Consider the following 22,497-nt stretch of genomic DNA (forward strand, 5'->3'; position numbering starts at 1 on the left):
TGATTTCCTAGATTTCCCAGATCCTGTCATTATCATGCCATCTATTATACATAAAAATGTATTCGACTTCGTCACAAGGTATTCTCTGTTACTGCACTCTCCAATTCCTTATCTAACATGTCCTCCACTTGCCCTCTCATAGCCTTCAGTTTTCTCTGTTGCCGATTTAGTTCCATTTGGTAACCTTTTACCTTTTCCTTATTGTGGACTAGTTTGACCCCTTTGATGCCTACCTGGAAATCCCATGCCAATGCACCCCCCCTTTTTTGGGGGCACAATTGTATTTAAGCATAAGAAACAACCAGAACAAACCTCCCACATTTTAAATTAAGTTGTGAACTGCATCCTTCTATATAAAAGGCATAGTCCATTGTTCTGGGTCTTTGTTTATGGTTCCTTTGCAGTTCTCTTTACTTGAGAGGGAAATGGAGGAACTTGAGTGCATTGAGAGAACATGTTAAGCAGATGAACTGGAGAGACTGCTAATAACAGCACTGAAGAATAGAGAGCAAATTTAAAATAATAATTGCATTCTACTGAGCAGTCAGATTAGAGAGAGTGGCTCTGACATTACTATGAAGAGTAACTTCAGTTTGGAGAACATGTTTGTGAAATCTGATTAGATGACAAGTATGGACAAGCATCGGTTTGGTAGGGATGGTCTCAGGAAGGTTCTTGTTACTAAGTCAAGTCCCCTCTAAATGGTTGAGTTTACATGAGAGAAACTTGAGACTGAGTAATCTTAGGGAATAGGCCTCATACATTAATACTTATGGTGGTTGGTGCTAGTGGTAAAGAACCCACCAGCCAATGCAGGAGACATACGAGATGTGGGTTTAATTCCTGGGTCAGGAAGATCCCCTGGAGGAAGGCATGGCAGCCCACTCCAGTATTCTTGCCTGGAGAATCCCAGAGGAGCAGGCTAGTCTATAGTGTTGCAAAGAGCTGGACACAACTGAAGCGATTTAGCATGCATCAATACTTACAGCTAGGGCCTTCAGGCTTAGTTCTAGAATCCTTGTTTCCCAGACATAAAAAATTAGGTTTTCAATCCTAGCTGCCTCAGTGCCTATGTGCAAAATTCCAATGTTGGTCTTATTATTAAATAAACAGTCCACTTGTGAATGAACTGTCTTCTAAATGTTAATTTGCTTTCCTATGTTGTGAACCCAGAAAGTTTTCCCACAATCATTGTAAATTCTAATCCCAAAAACCAGTATGACAGTTTATATGCCTAAAGTACTATTATCATTTTTAAGAGAAAATGTGTTCACAATCACAATTCAGAAAGCTAGGAACATACATATTTCTATAGGACTAGCGACTCTTCTGGTTCAAAGCCAATGATGATATTCTTATGTCTTATACAGGGATTATGGACAGATGGACAGGAGATAGTGGCACTAGGGAAATGGGCGTAGAGTCTTTTACAGAATGGGGAGGTGGGATAAAGACAGGGCTGGGCAGAAAGGTTGTTAGGACTAGTTAAAGAGTGGTGAATTACCCTTCTTTTTTCTCCTCTACCTCTTCCGTCACTATCTCACCACTTCAAACCCACTGACCAGCTAGCAGTGAGGGGAGATGAGGGGACTGAAGTTGGGTGGGGTGGGAGCGTAGTCCTAGGAACTGTGGAGTTTGCTGTGGCAAGGCAGAAAGGAAAAGAAATAAATGAACATCTCAGCAGAGATCAAATATGATTTCTGTAAACAGATAAACAGAACAGGAGCTATATGTACTTCTGTGACTTGCCTGCTACCTACTACAGTAATCATCATAGGTTCTCATCAAAAACAGAATTTACTCAGTAAATGTCAACCAGTTTTCAGTTGATTTTTTTTCCTGAAGCCTGAAGGAAAGAATCACTAATCTTTGGCTCTTTTATATGCTCAAGAAAGTATACAAGCCAAAAAATTGTAAAAGAATTCAGAACACAGAAAGTGAGAAAAAAGAGAAGTATAAAACAGAGAACACCAGCATCCCTCCCCTAACACAAACACACACACACAAAGCATGCACTCAGATCCCTGGGAGCCTTGGAGTGTAGGTGGGTCTGTTTTGAAACATTTAAATTTGAAGGGCCAGAAAGGCCATCGTGAAGCCCTAGTTTTTAGGCATGATGGTGGTCTAATTCCCTGTTCATTGTGAAGAGCTGCTGGCACATGTCCCCTGAAGGGCTTTCCTCATGCTAAAAATCTGCAGTGGCCTGTATTCATGCTTCCTCACTTCACTGGCAACCGTGATTCAATGCAATGTTTCTCAAATCGTATAGCACATCAAGTGACTGGAGCTACAGCAATGAAGATTCTCAATCCCCATCTCAGACCTAATGAAGCACAGTATCTGCAAGTGGGACTCTGATATGTTCAACAAGCAGCACAGGTGATTCTGATGTTCACTGATGTTGAGGAATCACTCCTGTAATGAACAGTACTTAATGAACTGTAAAGACCTGCACTTAAGCCTCTGGTCTCTTCCTTTGTGTAATACTGTAGCTGTGTCATCTCTATAAGCAAGAATATCCTCATTTTTACACTGGAGAATCATTTTAATTTATAGAAACATTTTAGAAATTAAATGAGAAAAAGTCTTTGAGTGTCAAAGTATTCGGTGAAATTACTGGCATTCTGACCTCCCAGTGTCTGTCCTCAAGTTGTATTTCCAACACAGTACCATCAGCTGCCCAACTGAATGAACTCTCTTTAGGTTGGCTTGTTTTGTCACTGATGCTTGCAAACCACATGCACTCCAATTAATTTGTTCTATTCTCAATGTTTTCTCCCTTTTGCCTTCCAAATATTCCCATCAAACCTTTATCTTCAAAATATTTCCTGACCACTTCAGGCAACAGTGATCTCTCCTTCAGAACTTATAGCACTTACTGATTGTCAAGTGCCACTTTAATTCTATAATATTTGAACATCAATTCTACTGTCCTATGGCCTTAACTAAATAGGTGGACCTATTATCTTCAAAACTAGGTTGTAAACTCTTTTGAGAAAAAGAGCACACAGTGAATTTTTTATGAAATATCCAAGGTTTCCTTATAGGTATAGTGACTAACATTTTGTCCTGATCATCTCATAGCTAGTATTTCTCCCTGGCCTGAATTCTGTGAGACAGTTTCCCTGCAGTTATCATACAGAACCAGATTTTTCTGCTTTGTGGGTAGTCTGATGTTGAATAAGAGCTGAGTTCTGTGTAAATGACTCCCCATGCACTTTACATGTATAGGGATCACCTCTATTGTGGATTCTCTGGTGTTTACTAAGGTCTGACCTCTGCCTGAAGGCTTTGCCACATTCATCACATTGGTAGGGTTTCTCCCCAGTGTGGATTCTCTGATGCTGAATGAGGCTGATGATTCCTCGGAAGGCATTCCCACACCCATCGCATTTATAGGGCCTCTCTGCGGTGTGCATTTTCTGATGTTCCTTGAGGACTGATCTTTGAGTGAAAGCCTTCCCACACTTATCACATGTATAGGGTCTCTCTCCAGTGTGAACTCGTTGATGTTCTATAAGACTTGTCCTCTGAATAAAGGCTTTTCCACATATATCACATTTGTAGGGTTTCTCTCCATTGTGGGTTCTCTGATGCTGAATAAGGCCGCTTGACTGAAGGACTTCCCACATTCCTTACACTGATAGCATTTTCCTTTGTGGTGGATCTCCTGATGGGAAACAAGGGAGGAGTTATAAACAAAGGCTTTTCCACACTCACTGCACTCATAGGGCTTTGCCCCAGTATGAACTCCTTGATGTTGGGTAAGAATTGAACGCCGACTAAAACTTTTATTACACTGAGTACAATGATAAGGTTTATCTCTTGTGTGGATTTTGAGATGGTGAAAGAGGCCTGCTTTCTGACTAAAGGCTTTCCCACATTCATTACAGCGGTAGTGTTTCTCTCCTGTGTGAAGTCTCTGATATTGATTAAGAGCTGACCACTGGCCAAAGGCTCTGCCACACTCATTACATTTATAGGGTTTCTCTCCTGTGTGTATTATTTTGTGTCGAATAAGCACAGTTCTCCCACGGAAAGTTTTTCCACATTCTTTGCATTTGTAGGGCCTGTCTCCAGCGTGGATCCTCTGATGTTCTATGAAACTGAGTGTTGTCTAAAAGCTCTTCCACAGACATCACATACATAAGGCTTTTCTCCTGGACAAATTCTCTGGTGTTCAGAAAGATCTAAGTTCTCAGTCAAACTTACTCCATTTTCATCACATGTAGGTTCTTCATCTTCCCTTGAATATTCAGAAGACTCTCCTGTTTTTTCTTCAGGTTCATATGTTTTTTCATACCTAGCTGGTTGAGACATTTCATTTTCAAATTTGCCAGCTATATTCCCATATGGTTTCATTTCTTGAGAAACTTCTTGCTTTAAATTCCTATACTCATTTCCAGTCTCAATATCTGAAATTAAAAATGGATGATACTCGTTAGTTTCTTATGGATGCAAAAGCAACTTTCACTAGGCAACATAAAATTATTCAAAAGAAAAATGACAGAACTTAGAGATCCCGCATGACTATAAATGGCACTAGAATATAGAACTAATAAACTCAAGCACTCCAAAAACTGTTAAGAAAAAGACCAGTAGCCAAATAGAAAACTGGGCAAAGAAAAAAAACTGATGGCTTCCAAGAAAGGAAATAGAACAGCTCTTAAACAAAAGAAAAGATGCTCCCCCTCACAATAAGGGAAAAGCAGATTTAAACAATATTGAGTATAATTTTCACCTACTGGATTTGCCAAAAGCTTGATATAACACTGTGCTCATGACAAGAATATCAAACATTGCCAGTAAGAGTGTAAATTGATCCAAGCTTTATTAGAGGGCAATTTGACAATATATATCAAAATTACAAATATATATATAACCTTTGACCTAGTAATTCCACCTAGAAGGAATTTATGCTACAGATATATTCACACATATGGTTATTTATCACAGCACTATTTGTTATAGTAAAAGAGTGGGGCCAACTTAAATGTTATTAGCAGGAGAAGGCTAAGTTAACTGCATGATATAGCCATATTGTTGTTGCTGTTGTTTAGTTACTAAGTCGTGTCCAACTCTTTTGTGACCCCATGGACTGTAGCTCACCAGGCTTCTCTGCCCGTGGCATCTCCCAGGCAAGAATACTAGAGTGGGTTGCCATTTCCTTCTCCAAGGGATCTTCCTGTCCCAGGGATTGAACCCTTGTCTCCTGCACTGGCAGGCGGATTCCTTATCACTGAGCCCCCTGGGGAGCCTGATATAGTCATATATTTTAAAATTAAGCAGCTGTTAAGAAATAAAAAATGCAAGGTTCTATGATCTTAGTGATAGAGGAAAATATATTTGAATATGAGAAATATACATATATGGTTAAAAATCTCTAGAAGGACACACAAGAAACTAGTAACAGTGACAACCTATTTCAAAACAGAGGTAAGGAGACCAAATGGCTAGGGTAATTGAGTGGCAGCATATCTTTTCACTGGGTAACTTTAGGTTATTACTTTTCTCAACCATGTGAATTTTCACCTGTTTTTAAAAAGTAAGTGAAAAAACAGAGAAAGTAGAAATAAGGAAGGTACATTCTTTCACCCCTTCACCCACTTTGAACATTTTGCCACATCTGCTTTATTACTCCTTCTCTTTATAAGAGTAATATATATGTGTGTATGTATATGCATATGCGGGCTCTTCCCTGGTGGCTCAGATGGTAAAGTATCTGCCTACAATGTGGGAGACCTGGGTTTGATACCTGGGTTGGGAAGATCTCCCGGAAAAGGAAATGGCAACCCACTCCAGTACTCTTGCCTGGAAAATCCTATGGACAGAGGAGCCTTGTAGGCTACTGTCCACGGGGTCACAAAGAGTCGGACACGACTGAGTGACTTCACTCACTCACTCACTCATACGCACATATATGTATTCTTCCCTGAACTGTCCAAAAGTTAGCTGAAGAGATCATGGGGCAAAGGTTTATTTACTGAAGGACACAGAATAAATTGCAAGACAGTGGTGTTGTCTGGTAGGATAAAGGCTATACATAGGAAGGAGTCAGTATAGAGGAAAGTAACTATCAGAAGGACTAAACTAAGTGATTTCAAATAAAATACAGCCAGCATTTAGAGAGTGTTAACATAAAGAGAAAGGAAGAGTTGCAGAGTGATAAACCAGGCTGCCTCAGGTCTACGCATGAGCCATCAGAGCTCTTGAGAGACCTTCCTGACTTCAGTGCTCACAAACAGCACGAAGTACAAAAGAGTCCCAGGGTCCTCTGTTGGCCCCCGTCTTCCCCTTCCTCCCAAGATGGGTCTTCCTTCCTTACCTTGCTTCTGTTGGGCTGCAAGTTTTGCATATTCACATCTTGGCTGGGCTTGCACAGACGGAAGGCACATTCTGGATTCTTGTTCTGTTCTTAGAGGTACAATCTCCTGTAAGAACATTTCCTGTTCCTCAGTGCGGACTGAGACCTGAGGTAAATGAGATATAGCTTAGGACCTCACTCTGGTAACATTAAACAAGAATATACTATCTAGGGCAGTGGCACCCAGCTCTCTGAAACTTCAAATAAACTTCTTTCCATGTAACAGCCTGCCATAATCCTACTCAAGGCCAATACAAATGTCACCTCTTCTGGGAAACCTTCGCTTCCCCAGCTGGAAGTAATTTCCCCTATCTTAACAGTTAAAGCATATTAAATGTACCACTTTTGCATTTCTGTCTATGCTCAAAGAAATAGAGAAGTGACAAAGAGAAGGAAAAGAAGGTAAAAAGAGGCAGAGGCAGAAAGGAGTGGAAAAGAATTTATGGGGAAATAACAGAAGTGAGAAAGAAGGAAAGGAAGGGGGAAAAGTAAAGGGAAATAATGAGAGAAATTATAAAGAAAGACAGAAGGGAACAAAGGAGAAAGAGAAAGAAAAGAAAGAGGGTATGAGAAGGAAAGAGGAAAGGAAAAAGAGAAATCTCTCATATTCCTAATAGACAATGCTCTTCTGAGGTCCCCATCCCCATTCTTTCTGGGAAGATGATCTTGTTTTCTATTTCTCCAAGATTACGACCATCTCAAAAAAATCCTTTCTCCTTCACTTTACCTATCTCCACTCTCTTACTCTTTTCCTTTCCTTCTATCTTAGAGGAAGAAGTCTTTTCTTTTTCAAGGCTTGTATCTCTACTTTTGCCTTCAATCTCATCCCTTTCTGCTTCCCTTTGATCCTTGCTCCTTCAATTAACTCATTTACTCAGCAATTTCAACCACTCGTAGCTTCCATTCCTCCATGGGCCCATTGCCTCTTGCACTTAAAAAAAAAAAAAAAAAAAGAAGAAGAAGAAAAGGTTTCCCCAGCATGGTAGTATAACAACAGGAATCGGAATCTAATTACTTACTCTGTTTCTTAGTTTAGTATCGATAGCTGTCACCTTGGGCTAGGAATTATTCTGAGATTATATGACATCATGCATGTAAAGCACCTCACACAGGCATTGGCATGTGATAGGCCCTCAAATTACTTCCCCATGCCTCTTTAATAGCTTGTCTAGTGGCTCAGACTGTAAAGAATCTACCTGCAATGCAGGAGAACTGGGTTCAATCCCCGAATCAGGAGGATTCCATGGAGAAGGGAATGGTAACCCACTGTAATATTCTTGCCTGGAAAATCTCATAGAGAGAGGAGACTGGCTATAGTCCATGGGGTCACAATGAGTCAGACATGACCGAGCAACTAACACACACACACACACACCCTTCAATGACTAAAGTTTGTAAATAAAAAATTACCATATACTGACACTATTTCTCTGACAGTTTCATTTGGTAATCTTTCTCTCAGAATAAGAGCCAAAATCAGCAGAATACTATCTCAAATGTACAGAAAAAGATGTTTTGATACTTCAAATTTTGGGGTGTGTGCACTCAGTCACTCAGTCCTGTTCAACTCTTTGCAGCACCATGGAAATAGTCCAGCAGGCTCCCCTGTCCATGGTATCTTCCAGACAAGAATGCTGGAGCTGGTTGCCATATCCTCCCCTAGGAGACCTTCCCAACCCAGGGATTGAAGACACATCTCCCGAATCTCTTGTATTGCAGGCAGATTCTTTACCACCAGCACGACCTGAGAAGCCCTCAAATTTGGGGGAGAAGGGAGCAAAAAAAGCCCAGTACAGTGAACTGTGCCTTCTGTCCCTGGATCTTTGACTAGGCCGTATAAACCACTAGCTACCCACAGCAAGCCTCAAAGGAAAGGACTGGTTGGCAATACAAATTCATCATGACTAAAACCAAGTTACTTCTGCCTGCACCTAAGAATCCCTTTCTTCCTTTTGGTTCTCTTCCTACCTTCCTGGCCACTCCCCAGTTTCCAGACTAGTTATTCCCCTGATGCTCTTTTTGTCTCATGGCTTTAAATACCATTCATATTCTGGCAAGTCCCAATTTTGTATTTCTAGAACAGATTTCCACCCCCTTCCCTCACTGAATCCTAACTCTTTATATCTAGTTGCTTGCTCAAACTTTCTACTTGGATTCTAATGAGAATCTCAAAATTAACACATCCAAAACCTAGCTTTTGATTCCTGTCCCTCTACTCCAAACCTATATCTCTCTCAATCTTTACCATCTGTGAATGACGAATTCATTTTACCTGATGTACAAACCAAAAACCTTAGCATAATCTTTAACTCACTTTCTCTCATACCCTGCAACCTACATAAAGACAAATCCTCTTAAGGTCTACCCTCAAAATGTATCAGAATCCAATTACATTTTGCCACTTCCAATGCTATTATCCTAGTCAGGCACCAGCATCTCTTGCCTGGATTACTGCTTATACCCATAGCCTCCTCAACTGGTTTCCCTGCTTCTAACTTTGTTCCCTATGTTCTCCTTCCCCACCCCCAGGCTCAATGCAGAACTTTCCCAACATAGAAGCTAGAGTGATTATGTTAAAATTAAAAACTTTAAATTGGAATTAAAAGTCACATTGGGGCTTCCCTGGTGGTCCAATGGCTAAGACTCTGTGCTCTCAATGCAGGGGGCACAGGTTTAACCCCTAGTTAGGGAACTAAGACCTCCATACCACATGGTGTGGCCAAGAAAAAAGAGCAGCAACCCTCTATAGTTTTTTCACTGGCGCATTCCCAGTGCCTAGTAAACAACAGATGGCCAATAAATATCTGCTGAATGATGCTGCTACTGCTGCTAAGTTGCTCCAGTCGTGTCCAACTCTGTGAGAACCCACAGACGGCAGCCCACCAGGCTCCCCTGTCCCTGGGATTCTCCAGGCAAGAACACTGGAGTGGGTTGCCATTTCCTTCTCCAACGCGTGAAAGTGAAGTTGCTCAGTCGAGTCGGACTCTTTTTACTAAATTATCTTTTAGTTTTCCCATTGAACTCTATGGGTTTTCAGATGTATACCCATTATCATTAGCACATAAAAGGGAACTGTAGAAGGTATCTTCGCGACCCCATGGACTGCAGCCTACCAGGCTCCTCCGTCTATGGGATTTTCCAGGCAAGACTACCAATTCACTTTCCCCTACGCTCTTGAACTCGGTTAGGAGTGTTTCCATTATACTAGTCTTTCAAGTATGAAAATCCCTAGTGCTTAGCCTAGGATAGACTGCTGAGTAGAGCTCTCCATTCTTTCTTCCTTCTTTATACCTCCATCTTTATCATTTTCAATTAATTCTTACCTAAGATATGACTCGTCCTTTGCAGTCACACTTTCATGATCCTATTTTCAACTTAGACCTTTTTGTCAAATGGTCCTTCCCTCTTCAGGCTTTGTACTTCGATGCCAGATTATAATTCCTTTTCATTAGCACTGCAATTATCTAGCAGTATCCTTCAGCCACTAGACGCCAGTAGTACCTCCCAACGTTAGGACAACCAAAAATGCCCCAAGACACTGCCAAATGCCCTTTGAAGTACTGAAAAGTGTCCCATGACATTGCCAAATGCCCTTTGAGGTACTGGTTGAAAACCACTGTCTTTATCAATGTTAAAACAAAACAAAATGGTCCAACATAATTTGCCTCTTTTTTTTTTTTTTTTTTGGTATCTTGGTTTTAGTAAAACTCACTGAGACTCAGAGAGAACAGATTAGGAGCTTCTGCCCTACAGAATGAAATCTAAACTCCAGAGGTTGATATTCAAGGTCCTCCAGTCTCTGTTTTCAACTCTTCTACTGACATCTTACCTTTTCAACTCAACCGGGCTTTCAACCACTCAAAGAAACATGGGTCCCCTCCATGCCCGTCCTTCCTAACTTTCCATTCTGCTCCTACATCTCATTCCTCTGAGATGGTGACTTTGATTTCACAATCTTTTAATCCTTTAATGGAGACAAGGCAGAGGATATATCTGCAAAACCTTATTTCTTAATTATTTCTGTTGTGCAGAAGTGATGTCCCTTTCAAGAGGCTGCTCCCCACCCTTTAATCATCTAACATTTTCTCTGTGCTAGAAGTCTGTTTCTGGGCAGCATTTCATCAAACAGAATTTTGCAGCTTAATAAAGAAATACACAATCCTTCCACAAAAAAGATATTTAAATAAGTTAGGATTACATTAACCAACATTCTGTGACACTTAGGCCCCTTTCTGATACACCAATTTTGTCAAGGATACATTTTGTGAAATAGTATTAGACTTCACTCTGGCCTAGAAATCCATAATTCACTTCTCAGACACCACATCTATGTTCTCACCTGATAGCCTGGCTCATCCAACTCTCTAAATCCTCCAGCACAGTCACCACCTCTTCCCCACTCTCTGGATGCTGTTCCTGGACCCAGGCTTGGAGCTCCTCAGGCAAGATGGTCAGGAACTGCTCCAGCACCAGCAGTTCCAGAATCTGCTCTTTGGTGTGGGTCTCTGGCTTCAGCCACTGATGGCAAAGTTCCCGGAGTCGGCTCAAAGCCTCACAGGGTCCAGATGTTTCCTGGTAGCAGAACTGCCTGAAGTACTGTCGGAAGACCTCCCTGCTGTGGGTGTTGTTCTTTTGCAGGTTCTGATCCTGCGTATCGGCATATTTATGCTCCTCCCCCAGCTCCTCTTCCTCTATCTTTACTTCCAAAAGTTCTTCCTGGTCCTTCTTGGCCTGGCTAGACCAAGTATATGCCATCATTGCTATACAAAAGCTTATCAATGCTTCAAGCAAGATCTCCTGTGTCCTTTCTTTCCGGCTGGAACTGAGGGAGAAGCTATCATCATTAACCCAAACTACGCCATAAACAAAAATTGCAAATTCTAAGAATTTAAATATGCACTTTGAAAGCTGCCTCCAGGGTAATCTACTGTACTCAGAGAAATGTTCTGATAAAAAAGACTTAATAGGCTAATTCAAAGAAAAAGAATAAGTAAAAGGTGGTAAGTTGTTTCAGGATTTTCAGGACAAGAAAAGTAAGACTAAGAAGGAAATATTTCCACTTAGTAATAGGAAAAAAAAAGGAGAATTAAATGGAATAAACATTTAGAGCAAACAAATTATAACAAAAAGCTGAGACATCCTTGAGTAGTTGCTTTTTAAATTCTTTAAAAACTCAGATGATGCATAACGGGAAATCATTAAGCCATAAAAGCTGCAGTTACATGAATTTATTTCCGAAGGGACTTAATCTCTCTGCTCCTGATTCTTTGTCAAGCGAAAAAGCTGGAGACATTGGTTTTTCAGGCCCTCTTCCACCCTAGTATCTGTAATTCTAAATATAAGGTGATGCTTGTAAAAGAGGCCCTAGGACGTGGGTCAGCGCCTCTGACCGACGAGTGTTCGGAAATATCAGATGGCGCAGAATCAAGAAGGGCACACAGCGCGAGGCAAGCCCGGAAGGTATGAGGCGCACAGCTGGGTCTCCCCCTCATCCCGGGTTGTCATCCCCCTCTCAGAGGGCTGGGGGCTAGCTTCTGCCTCAAGTAGCTTCTCGCGGACCCACCTGGGCAAGTGAGCACCAGAGGACGCCCCGCTCCAGTCTGGCCCGATGATGGCCAGCAGCCCACCTGCCGCGTCCGCAGCAAAAACTCGCTTAACCCCAGCCCCAGGAAGCCAGCAGAAGTTTCCCTCCCGGACTCAAGGGGGTGAAGTCTCAAACGGTTTCCGAACCGGAACCCACCAAGAGCGACCCACAAAGGCCGGAAGCGGCCGAGGAGTACGGAGCATCTGGTTACTTCCGCCGCCACTCTAGGAAGAGTGAGCTCGCTACTCGGTAGTTCTCCCGTGCACTCTTGAGAGATGACTACGGAGGATTCACAGGCCCGCAGTTTCACGATAGTTTTCCTTCTGCTAGTCTTCCGCTTGCTAGTATCCCCATTCCTCCCAACTGATGGGTGGTCGAGGCATGGCGAGCCTATCTGACCTAGGTAGTTCAGTTCAGTTTAGTCGCTCAGTCGTGTCCAACTCTTTGCGACCCTATGAATCGCACGCAGCACGCCAGGCCTCCCTGTCCATCACCAACTCCCGGAGTTCACTCAGACTCACGTCCATCGAGTCCGTGATACCATCCAGCCATCTCATCCTCTGTCGTCCCCTTCTCCTCCTGCCCCCAATCCCTCCCAGCAGCAGAGTCTTTTCCAATGAGTCAACTCTCCGCATGAGGTGGCCAAAGTACTGGAGTTTCAGCTTTAGCATCAGTTCCTTCCAAAGAACACCCAGGGCTGATCTCCTTCAGGATGGACTGGTTGGATCTCCTTGCAGTCCAAGGGACTCTCAAGAGTCTTCTCCAACACCACAGTTCAAAAACATCAGTTCTTCGGACATCAGCTTTCTTCACAGTCCAACTCTCACATCCATACGTGACCACAGGAAAAACCATAGCCTTGACTAGACGGACCTTAGTCAGCAAAGTAATGTGTCTGCTTTTTAATATGCTATCTAGGTTGGTCATAACTTTTCTTCCAAGGAGTAACTGTGGAAAATTCTGAAAGAGATGGGAATACCAGACCACCTAACCTGCCTCTTGAGAAATCTGTATGTCAGGTCAGGAAAGCAACAGTTAGAACTGGACATGGAACAACAGACTGGTTCCAAATAGGAAAAGGAGCACGTCAAGGCTGTATATTGTCACCCTGCTTATTTAACTTCTATGCAGAGTACATCATGAGAAATCGCTGGACTGGAAGAAACACAAAGCTGGAATCAAGATGCCAGGAGAACTATCAATCACCTCAGACATGCAGATGACACCACCCTTATGGCAGAAAGTGAAGAGGAAATATAAAGCTTCTTGATGAAAGTGCAAGAGGAGAGTGAAAAAGTTGGCTTAAAGCTCAACATTCAGAAAACGAAGATCATGGCATCTGGTCCCATCACTTCATGGGAAATAGATGGGGAAACAGTGGAAACTGTGTCAGACTTTAATTTTTTTGGGGCTCCAAAATCCACTGCAGATGGTGACTGCAGCCATGAAATTAAAAGACGCTTACTCCTTGGGAGAAAAGTTATGACCAACCTAGATAGTATATTCAAAAGCAGAGACATTACTTTGCCGACTAAGGTCCGTCTAGTCAAGGCTAAGGTTTTTCCTGTGGTCATGAATCCTATGCTTTTTCACTCACGTTTATTTGAGTTTCAGCACCTTTGATGTTAAAGATGTCTCAAAGGGATTTCTCCCGAGGTCTTCCACACTCAGGAGGGGACCTCTTCTACACACTTCTCAAGGGTCAACCTGGCAGTTTCTGCTTACTTTTTCACCTTCTACAGTTCCCTTTTATGCGCTAATAATAATGGGTGTACATCTGAAAACCCATAGAGTTCAATGGGAAAACTAAAAGATAATTTAGTAAAAAGAGTCCGACTGGACTGAGCGACTTCACTTTCACTTTTCACTTTCATGTATCAAAGAAGGAAATGGCAACCCACTCCAGTGTTCTTGCCTGGAGAATCCCAGGGATCGGCTGGAGCCTCGGTGAGCTGCCATGTCTATGGGGTCGCACAGAGTCGGACACAACTGAAGTGACTTAGCAGCAGCAGCGAAAATGTAAAATTAACACACTGAAAGCAGTACTTCCCTATGTGAAAATAACCAGTGATAAAGTTACAAGATATAATGGAAGAGAATACCTAATTTATAATAGTAACAACAGCAGCAGCAACAACAAGAGAAAGAAAGAAAATAAGTGGGACCAAGTGTAGGAAAAAATTGCAAAACCTGTATGGGGAAAACCTCCTGAAAGGCCAAATGTATAGTTAGACAAATAGAAAGCCACATGCTAAAAAGACCGCTGAGAGTCTTGGTTCAAAAGACTCAACGAAGAAGTCAATCTTCTAAAATAAAAGTATCAACAAATACTGTTCTAGAGTTAGACAAATTGATTATAAGGTTCAAATGGGAAAATAAGAATAGCCATGATACCCTCTGAAGAACAATAGTGAGGGACATACTAATCAGATATCACCATAAGTTATAAAGTCCCTACAACTGAAGTGTGATACTGTGTAAGAACAGACAGAAATAGACCACACCCCAGGATTCTTGCCTGGAGAATCTCATGGACAGAGGAGTCTGGCTGGTTACAGTCCATTGGGTCACAGAGTTGGACACAACTATGTATGCACACACCACACACTAGATCAAGGTACATATGGATATTAAGTGAATGATGGTGGCATCTCGAATCAATGGGGGAAATGAAGGGCTTGTAGATAAGTTGTATTAGGACAAATGATAGCCATTTGGTCAAAAGTAAAATTGCATTAATATCGTCCATCACATATCACAATCAGGATACATTCCAAATGGATCAAAAAAAAAAAAACAAATGTAAAAAATATACCTATTCATGTATTAGAAGAACATTAGTAATAATTCAAACATCTGGCAACAGGAAACCTTGCCTCAATTTCCAAAAGCAATTAAAAAAAAAAAAGTAAATCTGCCTAAAAATAAAATGGATTGGTTATCAAAAAATACCACAAAGAAAAGTCAGAAGAAAAATGATACACAGGAAAAATGTTTGCAACATATTACAAAGGAGTAATATCCCAAATATATAAAGGGTTCCTAAAATATTTCCTAAAAAGAACATAACTAAGGACTTCCCTGGTGGTCCTGTGGCTAAGACACCGAGCTCCCAGTGCCAGGGGCCTGGGTTTGATCCCTGGTTATCGAACTAGATCCCCACATGCCACAACTAAGAGTTCACATGCTGTAGTAAAAATCAAAGACCTCACTCCCTCAACTAAGACCTGGCCCAGTCAAATAAATAAAATATTTTTAAAAAATATAAGAGAGAAAAAAGGAAAAGAACCAATAATCCAATGGAGAAAATGGACAAAGGAAAGGAAGAGCTGACAAAATAAGAAATTGTAGCAGTGCTCAAATGTCTGGAAAGATGCTCAATTTCACTCCAAATATAAACATACAAACTAAAAACTGCACTGAAGTACCATTAGTCATTTTATCAGACTGGAAAAAATTCAGAAGTTTGACAGTATACTCTATTCATGAGGAAAGAGGAGCAGTTATGCACTCTTAACTGGAACACAAAATAGTACAGCCCCTATTTAGAAAAGGAGAAGGCAATGGCACCCCACTCCTGTACTCTTGCCTGGAAAATCCCATGGACCGAGGAGCCTGGTGGGCTGCAGTCCATGGGGTCGCTAAGAGTCAGACACAACTGAGCGACTTCACTTTCACTTTTCACTTTCATGCATTGGAGAAGGAAATGGCAACCCACTCCAGTGTTCTTGCCTGGAGAATCCCAGGGACAGGGGAGCCTGGTGGGCTACTGTCTATGGGGTCGCACAGAATCGGACACAACTGAAGCAACTTAGCAGTAGCAGCAGCAGCAGCAGCTATTTAGAAAAATAATAAAATATAGCAAAATTGCTTACATAAGTTTATTCTTTGTCCCTGCAATAGAAATCCATCTGAAAGATATATTGACAAATCTAAAAAATACATATGCACACGGTTATTTATTTAGATAGTCAAGCTAAAAGACTGGAAACAAACTCAATGTCCATGAATAAACTGTGGCATAACTACCAAGGCAGCTTTAAGAATAAGTATTCTGATGTACTGCTATAGAGTGACTGTTGGGCACTGACAGCAGACTGCTGGTGGTAGGCAGACTAATGACACCACCTGCCCCACCCTCACCAAGAAGTCTACTCCTCACCTCATCTCCAGAACCTGTGAATTTATTATGTTACCTGGCAAGAGGGATTCAGGTTGCAGATAGAATTCATCTAATTCTATCCAACTGACCTCAAGGTAGGTTTTCTTAGTTGAGAATTAACTTTTTTGTTCCAATAAAGCTTGATTTCTGCACACTGAAACTTGAATTCAATATTACTTTCTCTACTCACAAAACATTATGCTTATATTTTGTTTTTAAAGTTACATTTTATTTTAATATAATTGTAGATTCATATGTTTTAAGAAAGAATGCAGAGATCTCATTTACTCTTTACCAAGTTTCTACTAATAGCAATATCTTGCAGAACTATAGTACAGTCACAACCAGAGCATTTACATTGTTACAGTCAAGATACAGAACATTTGCATCACTACATTAATTCCTTTTATGAACACACCTTATTCCCATCTTCTCATTAATGACTGGCGACCAGGACTCTGCTTCTATAGTTTTGCCATTTCATATTTATTTTTTTCATTTGTTTTCTTTTTTTGACAGAATTGTGCAGCTTGTACTATCTTAGTCTCCCAAATCAAACCTGATTTGATCACTGCAGTCTCTCTGAAGTGAAAGCACGGAGTCCTAACCACTGAACTGTCAGGGAATTCCCACATTTCTCTATTTTCTTTTTCTTGGCTTCTTGTAGGTTACTTCAAGAAGAAGTCATTTTTCCCTTTTTAATTGCCTTTTGATTTATCTATTTTTGGTATTTTGTTGCTGTTCAGTTGCTAACAAGTGTCCAACTCTGTGACATCATGAATAGGCTCCTCCGTCCTCCACTATCTTCTGGAGTTTGCTCAAACTCATGGCCATTGAGTCTGTGATGCTATCTAACCATCTCATTCTCTTGTCGCTCCCTTCTCCTCTGCCCTCAATCCTTCCCAACATCAGGGGCTTTTCCAGTGAGCCATCTCTTCACATCAGGTAGCAAAAGTATTGGAGCTTCAGAACCAGTCCTTCCAAAGAAAACTGAGGGTGAATTTCCGTTAGGATTGACTGATTTGATCTCCTTGCAGTCCGAGGGACTCTCAAGAGTCTTCTCCAACACCATAGTTCAAAAGCATCAGTTCTTCAGCACTCAGCCTACTTTATGGTCTAACTCTCACATCCATGCATGACTACTGGAAAAACCATAGCTTTAACCATACAGAACTTTGTCGGCAAAGTGAGGTCTCTACTTCTTAATATGCTGCATAGATTTGTCAGCTTTTCTTCCAAGGGACAAGCATCTTTTAATTTTGTGGCTGCAGTAATCATCTGTAGTGATTTTGGAACCCAGGAAAATAAAATCTGTCATTGCTTCCACTTTTACCATCTTTGGTAAATCTTCTTGTACACTTTTTTAAGTAGTTGCTCTAGGTTTCCAGTTATATATACACACTTATCACATTCTACTTGTATCATCTTTTTACAATTTAAGTATAGAAACCTTACTTTCCTTTACATCTCTTGCCTTCCCACTTATAATTCTCTTAATTAGATATTCCTCTAAATACATTTAGCACCACAGCAGACAAAATTACAATTTGTCCTTCAACAGTTAAACATAATTTAGAAAAATCGGAGAAGTAGGAAAGCTTGCTGTATTTACCCATATTCTTTCCTGATTATTCTCTATTTAGAGATTGTCCTTTTGCCATTTTTTTTAATGTAGGTTTCCTGGTGACAAATTCTACATCTTACTCATCTGAGGATGTCTTGATTTTTCTGTTCACTCCTGAAGGATGTTTTCACCAAGTACAGGATTCTGGCTTGATAGTTCCTTTCTTTCAGCTCTTTAAAAATACCATGTCAGTCTCTTCTGGCCTCATTACTCATAAGAAATCCACTGTCATTTGAATTTTCTCCTATTGATGTCATTTTTCTCTGGCTGCTTTCAAAATCTTTTTGCTGTCTTAGGGTTTGCGGAGTTTAATTGTGATGCTGTTTTGAAAGGATTTCCTTAGGTTTGTCCTGTTTCCATTTTGATCAGCTTCTTGAATATGCAGATTTACTTCTCTTGCCAAAACTGGTGACTTTTCAGCCACTATTTTAAGTAATTCTTAAGCCCCATCCTCTTTGGGACTTCAGTGATATGATCATTACATCTTTCTACAGTTGCACAAGTCCCTGAGGTTCTTTGCATCACTGCAGTTTCTTTTGGTTTCTATAACAAATTACCACAAACTTGTGGCTTAAAATAACAGAAATTTATTCTGACAATTCTAGGGGGCCAGAAGTCTAAACTCAAGGCTTTGTCCAGAGACTCTGAGGTAGAGACCTCATTTCTTGTCTCTTCCACTCCTGGTCATTCCTTGGTGTCCCTGGGGCTCAAGGTCACACCACTCCAATCTGTACCTCCATCTTTACATCACCTTTTTCTGTGTGTCTAATTTCCCACTGCCTTTCTCTCATAGAAATATTTATTATGGCATTCTGGACCCCTTCTGGATAATTCAGGATAATCTCCTTTTCTCAAGATCCTTAATCACTTATTTTGCCATATAAAATAATATTCACTGTTCTGCCACATAATATGTATAGGTTCTGGTGATTAGGAAGTGAATGTATCTTTGGGTGATTATTTTTTCAGCCTACTACCCTCTGTTCCTCCTTTTCCCCCTCTCCAGCTTACTTTCTCTTTTGTTAGAATTGAGTTATTCCTATTGTTTAGTCTTCTAGTTCAGATTTTCTCTAGCCTCCATCCTGTTGTTAAGACCACCCAGAGAGCTTTTAATATCATAACTGTATTTTTCAGCTCTCAAATTTCCACTTGAATTTTTTTTTACATTTTTCTATTTACTTGCTAGGACTTTCTATTTCCTTGCTGAGGGTTTCTATATTTTCACTTCTTTTATATGTGTTCACAATTTCCCACTGAAGCTTCTTTAAAAAAACGTTTATTTGGCTGCACCAGGTCTTAGTTGCAGTAAACCAGGTCTTTGATCTTGCAGCATACAGGATCTTTAGTTGCAATAGAAGTGAAGTGAAGTCGCTCAGTCGTGTCCAACTCTTTGCGACCCCGTGAACTGTAGCCTACCAGGCTCCTCCATCCATGGGGTTCTCCAGGCAAGAATACTGGAGTGGGTTGCCATTTCCTTCTCCATGGAATCTTCCTGACCCACGGATCGAACCCAGGTCTCCCGCATTGCAGGCGGACGCTTTAACCTCTGAGCCACCAGGGAAGCCCCTAAGTTGCAATATGTGAGATCTAATTCCCCTACCAGATATTGAACTGGAGCCCCCTGCATCAGGAGAGCAGTCGTAGCCACTGCACCACCAGGAAAGTCCCTCATCGAAGCTTTTTTTTTTTTTCTTTTAAATCATGGTTGCTATAAATTTCTGTTAATTCTAAAACCTCTATTAGCTTGGTGTTGGCATCTCTTTTCATTCCGTTTGCGATCTTCCTGGTTCTTGGTATTTCGGATTTTTTATTGCTATTTTGTACTGTGTTATGAGACTGGATCTTAATTAAACCTTAGGTTTTAATTGGTTTTCCCTGAAACTATTGTGGCAGGGTAAGTAGGGAACGGTGACACTAAGGCAACATCAGAAAAGGGCCAGTGGAGTCTGGACTTTTACCATCACTCAGCAATAACTAATCAGCGCTCACACAGTGTCTGTGGTGACCACGTGGAAGTCAGAATTTCTACCCTTAGCCAACAGTAAGGAGAAGCTAAATGGCAATAAGTAGAAACTTGGACTTCTACATCTACCTGACAGTAATGAGCTGCCACCCTCCTCTACTTCCCCTGCCACACTTTTGAATCTGTTTTCTTAGCCACAGAAATGAACGAGCACTTCCCTTTGCTTTGCAAAACTGGGAGGATCGCGTGGCTCAGACGGTAAAGCGTCTGTCTACAATGTGGGAGACCCAGGTTTCGATCCCTGGGTTGGGAAGATCCCCTGGGGAAGGAAATGGCAGTCCACTCCAGTACTATTGCCTGGAAAAGCCCATGGACAGAGGAGCCTGGTAGGCTACAGTCCATGGGGTCACAGAGAGTCGGACACAACTGAGTGACTTCACTTCAAACCTCTACAAATATGTAATCATGACCATTACTCTAAGAGATTTCATGAAAACTGAGAAACTGCTCAGTTAAGTTCATGAAAGGTATAAAAAACCATCTTTTAGCCTTAAGGGTCCATCAGCCAATGGACACTGGAGGAGTTTCCCCGCTAGTAAATCTGTATCTCCTTCGAAAACCAGATGGTCCGCACAGAGCCAGCCCTGTACCGTGTTTGTGTTTAGTTCTCTGCGTCTCTGAAACGTACAGAAGCACTGACATGGAAGAGTGGCGTCCTGAGGGATCTATGTAAGGCAAGGGAGAGGAACCTAAGCCAGGCCTAGGAAAAGAGGACAACACCCCCAATCCAGCCCCAAGATCTCTGCAGAAGTAAATGGCAACCCACTCCAGTATTCTTGCCTGGGAAATCCCACAGACAGGGGAGTCCGGTTGGCTGCAGTCTGTGGGGTCTCAAAGAGTCAGACAAGACCTGGCGACTAAACCATAAATGGAGCATCCAGCCTCGGGATGAACCAGCTTTCCACCTACTCCCAGTTACAGTCCAGAGTCAATCAACGAAAGGGGTGTTTAAGCCACAGCTCACACCAGGAACTGGAAATCTGTCACAATGCTCAAATGCATCTCTGTTGGTTCCTCAGCCACCTCTCTAGGAAACTTGGAGGACCTGTCATTTTGGTGGCTGGTCTTAAATTCACCCATTCCAATCCATTTTAGTTCGCTGATTCCTAAAATGTCGACATTCACTCTTGCCATCTCTTGTTTGACCACTTCCAATTTGCCTTGATTCATGGACCTGACATTCCAAGTTCCTACGCAATATTGCTTTTTACAGCATCAGACCTTGCTTCTATTACCAGTCGCATCCACAACTGGGTATTGTTTTTGCTTTGGCTCCATCTCTTCGTTCTTTCTGGAGTTTTTTCTCCACTGATCTCCAGTAGCATATTGGGCACCTACCGACCCAGGGAGTTCCCCTTTCAGTATCCTATCATTTTGCCTTTTCACACTGTTCATGGGGTTCTCAAGGCAAGAATACTTCAGTGGTTTGCCATTCCCTTCTCCAGTAGACCACATTCTGTCAGACCTCTCCACCATGACCCATCCATCTTGGGTGGCCCCACATGGCATGCTAAGCCATTGAGTTAGACAAGGCTGTGGTGTGTGTGTGATCAGATTGGCTAGTTTTCTGTGATTATGGTTTCAGTTTTCTGTGAATATGGATTATGTGTCTGCCTTCTGATGCCCTCTCACAATACCTACCATCTCACTTGGGTTTCTCTTACCTTGGACGTGGGGTATCTCTCACGGCTGCTCCAGCAAAGCACAGCCGCTGCTCCTTACCCTGGAAGAGGTGTATCTCTTCATGGCCACCTCTCTTGACCTTCACCATTATATCTACTACTGTGGGCAGGAATCCCTTAGAAGAAGTGGAGTAGCCATCACGGTCAACAAAAGAGTCTGAAATGCAGTACTTGGATGCAATCTCAAAAACGACAGAATGATCTCTGTTCATTACCAAGACAAACCATTCAATATCACGGTAATCCAAGCCTATGCCCCAACCAGTAACACTGAAGAAGCTGAAGTTGAACGGTTCTATGAAGACCTATCAGACCTTTTAGAACTAACACCTAAAAAAGATGTCGTTTTCATTATAGGGGACTGGAATGCAAAAGTAGGAAGTCAAGAAACACCTGGAGTAACAGGCAAATTTGGCCTTGGAGTACAGAATGAAGCAGGGCAAAGGCTAATAGAGTTTTGCCAAGAGAACACACTGGTCATAGCAAACACCCTCTTCCAACAACACAAGAGAAGACCCTACACATGGGCATCACCAGATGGTCAACACTGAAATCAGATTGATTATATTCCTTGCAGCCAAAGATGGAGAAGCTCTATACAGTCAGCAAAAACAAGACCGGGCACTGACTGTGGCTCAGATCATGAACTCCTTATTGCCAAATTCAGACTTAAATTGAAGAAAGTGGGGAAAACCACTAGACCATTCAGGTAAGACCTAAATCAAACCCCTTATGATTATACAGTGGAAGAGAGAAATAGATTTAAGGGACTAGATCTGATAGACAGAGTGCCTGATGAACTATGGACGGAGGTTCATGACATTGTACAGGAGACAGGGATCAAGACCATCCCCATGGAAAAGAAATGCAAAAAAGCAAAATGGCTGTCTAAGGAGGCCTTACAAATAGCTGTGAAAAGAAGAAAAGCGAAAAGCAAAGGAGAAAAGGAAAGATATAAGCATCTGAATGCAGAGTTCCAAAGAATAGCAAGAAGAGATAAGAAAGCCTTTGTCAGCGATCAATGCAAAGAAATAGAGAAAAAGAACAGAACAGGAAAG

At 41.6% G+C, this 22,497-nt stretch overlaps 1 protein-coding gene across 1 annotated transcript; it reads right to left on the reverse strand.

Moving 5' to 3' along the window:
- On the reverse strand, positions 2,531-11,484 carry ZSCAN12 (zinc finger and SCAN domain containing 12). The gene is given in 6 exon segments (XM_018038516.1): positions 2,531-3,610; positions 3,613-4,107; positions 4,110-4,415; positions 6,326-6,470; positions 10,704-10,732; positions 10,735-11,484. Coding segments are annotated over 6 exon segments (1,839 nt in total). The 5' UTR covers positions 11,123-11,484; the 3' UTR covers positions 2,531-3,134.

This window comes from Capra hircus, chromosome 23, assembly GCF_001704415.2.
Source record: "Capra hircus breed San Clemente chromosome 23, ASM170441v1, whole genome shotgun sequence".
Lineage (NCBI taxonomy): Eukaryota > Metazoa > Chordata > Mammalia > Artiodactyla > Bovidae > Capra > Capra hircus.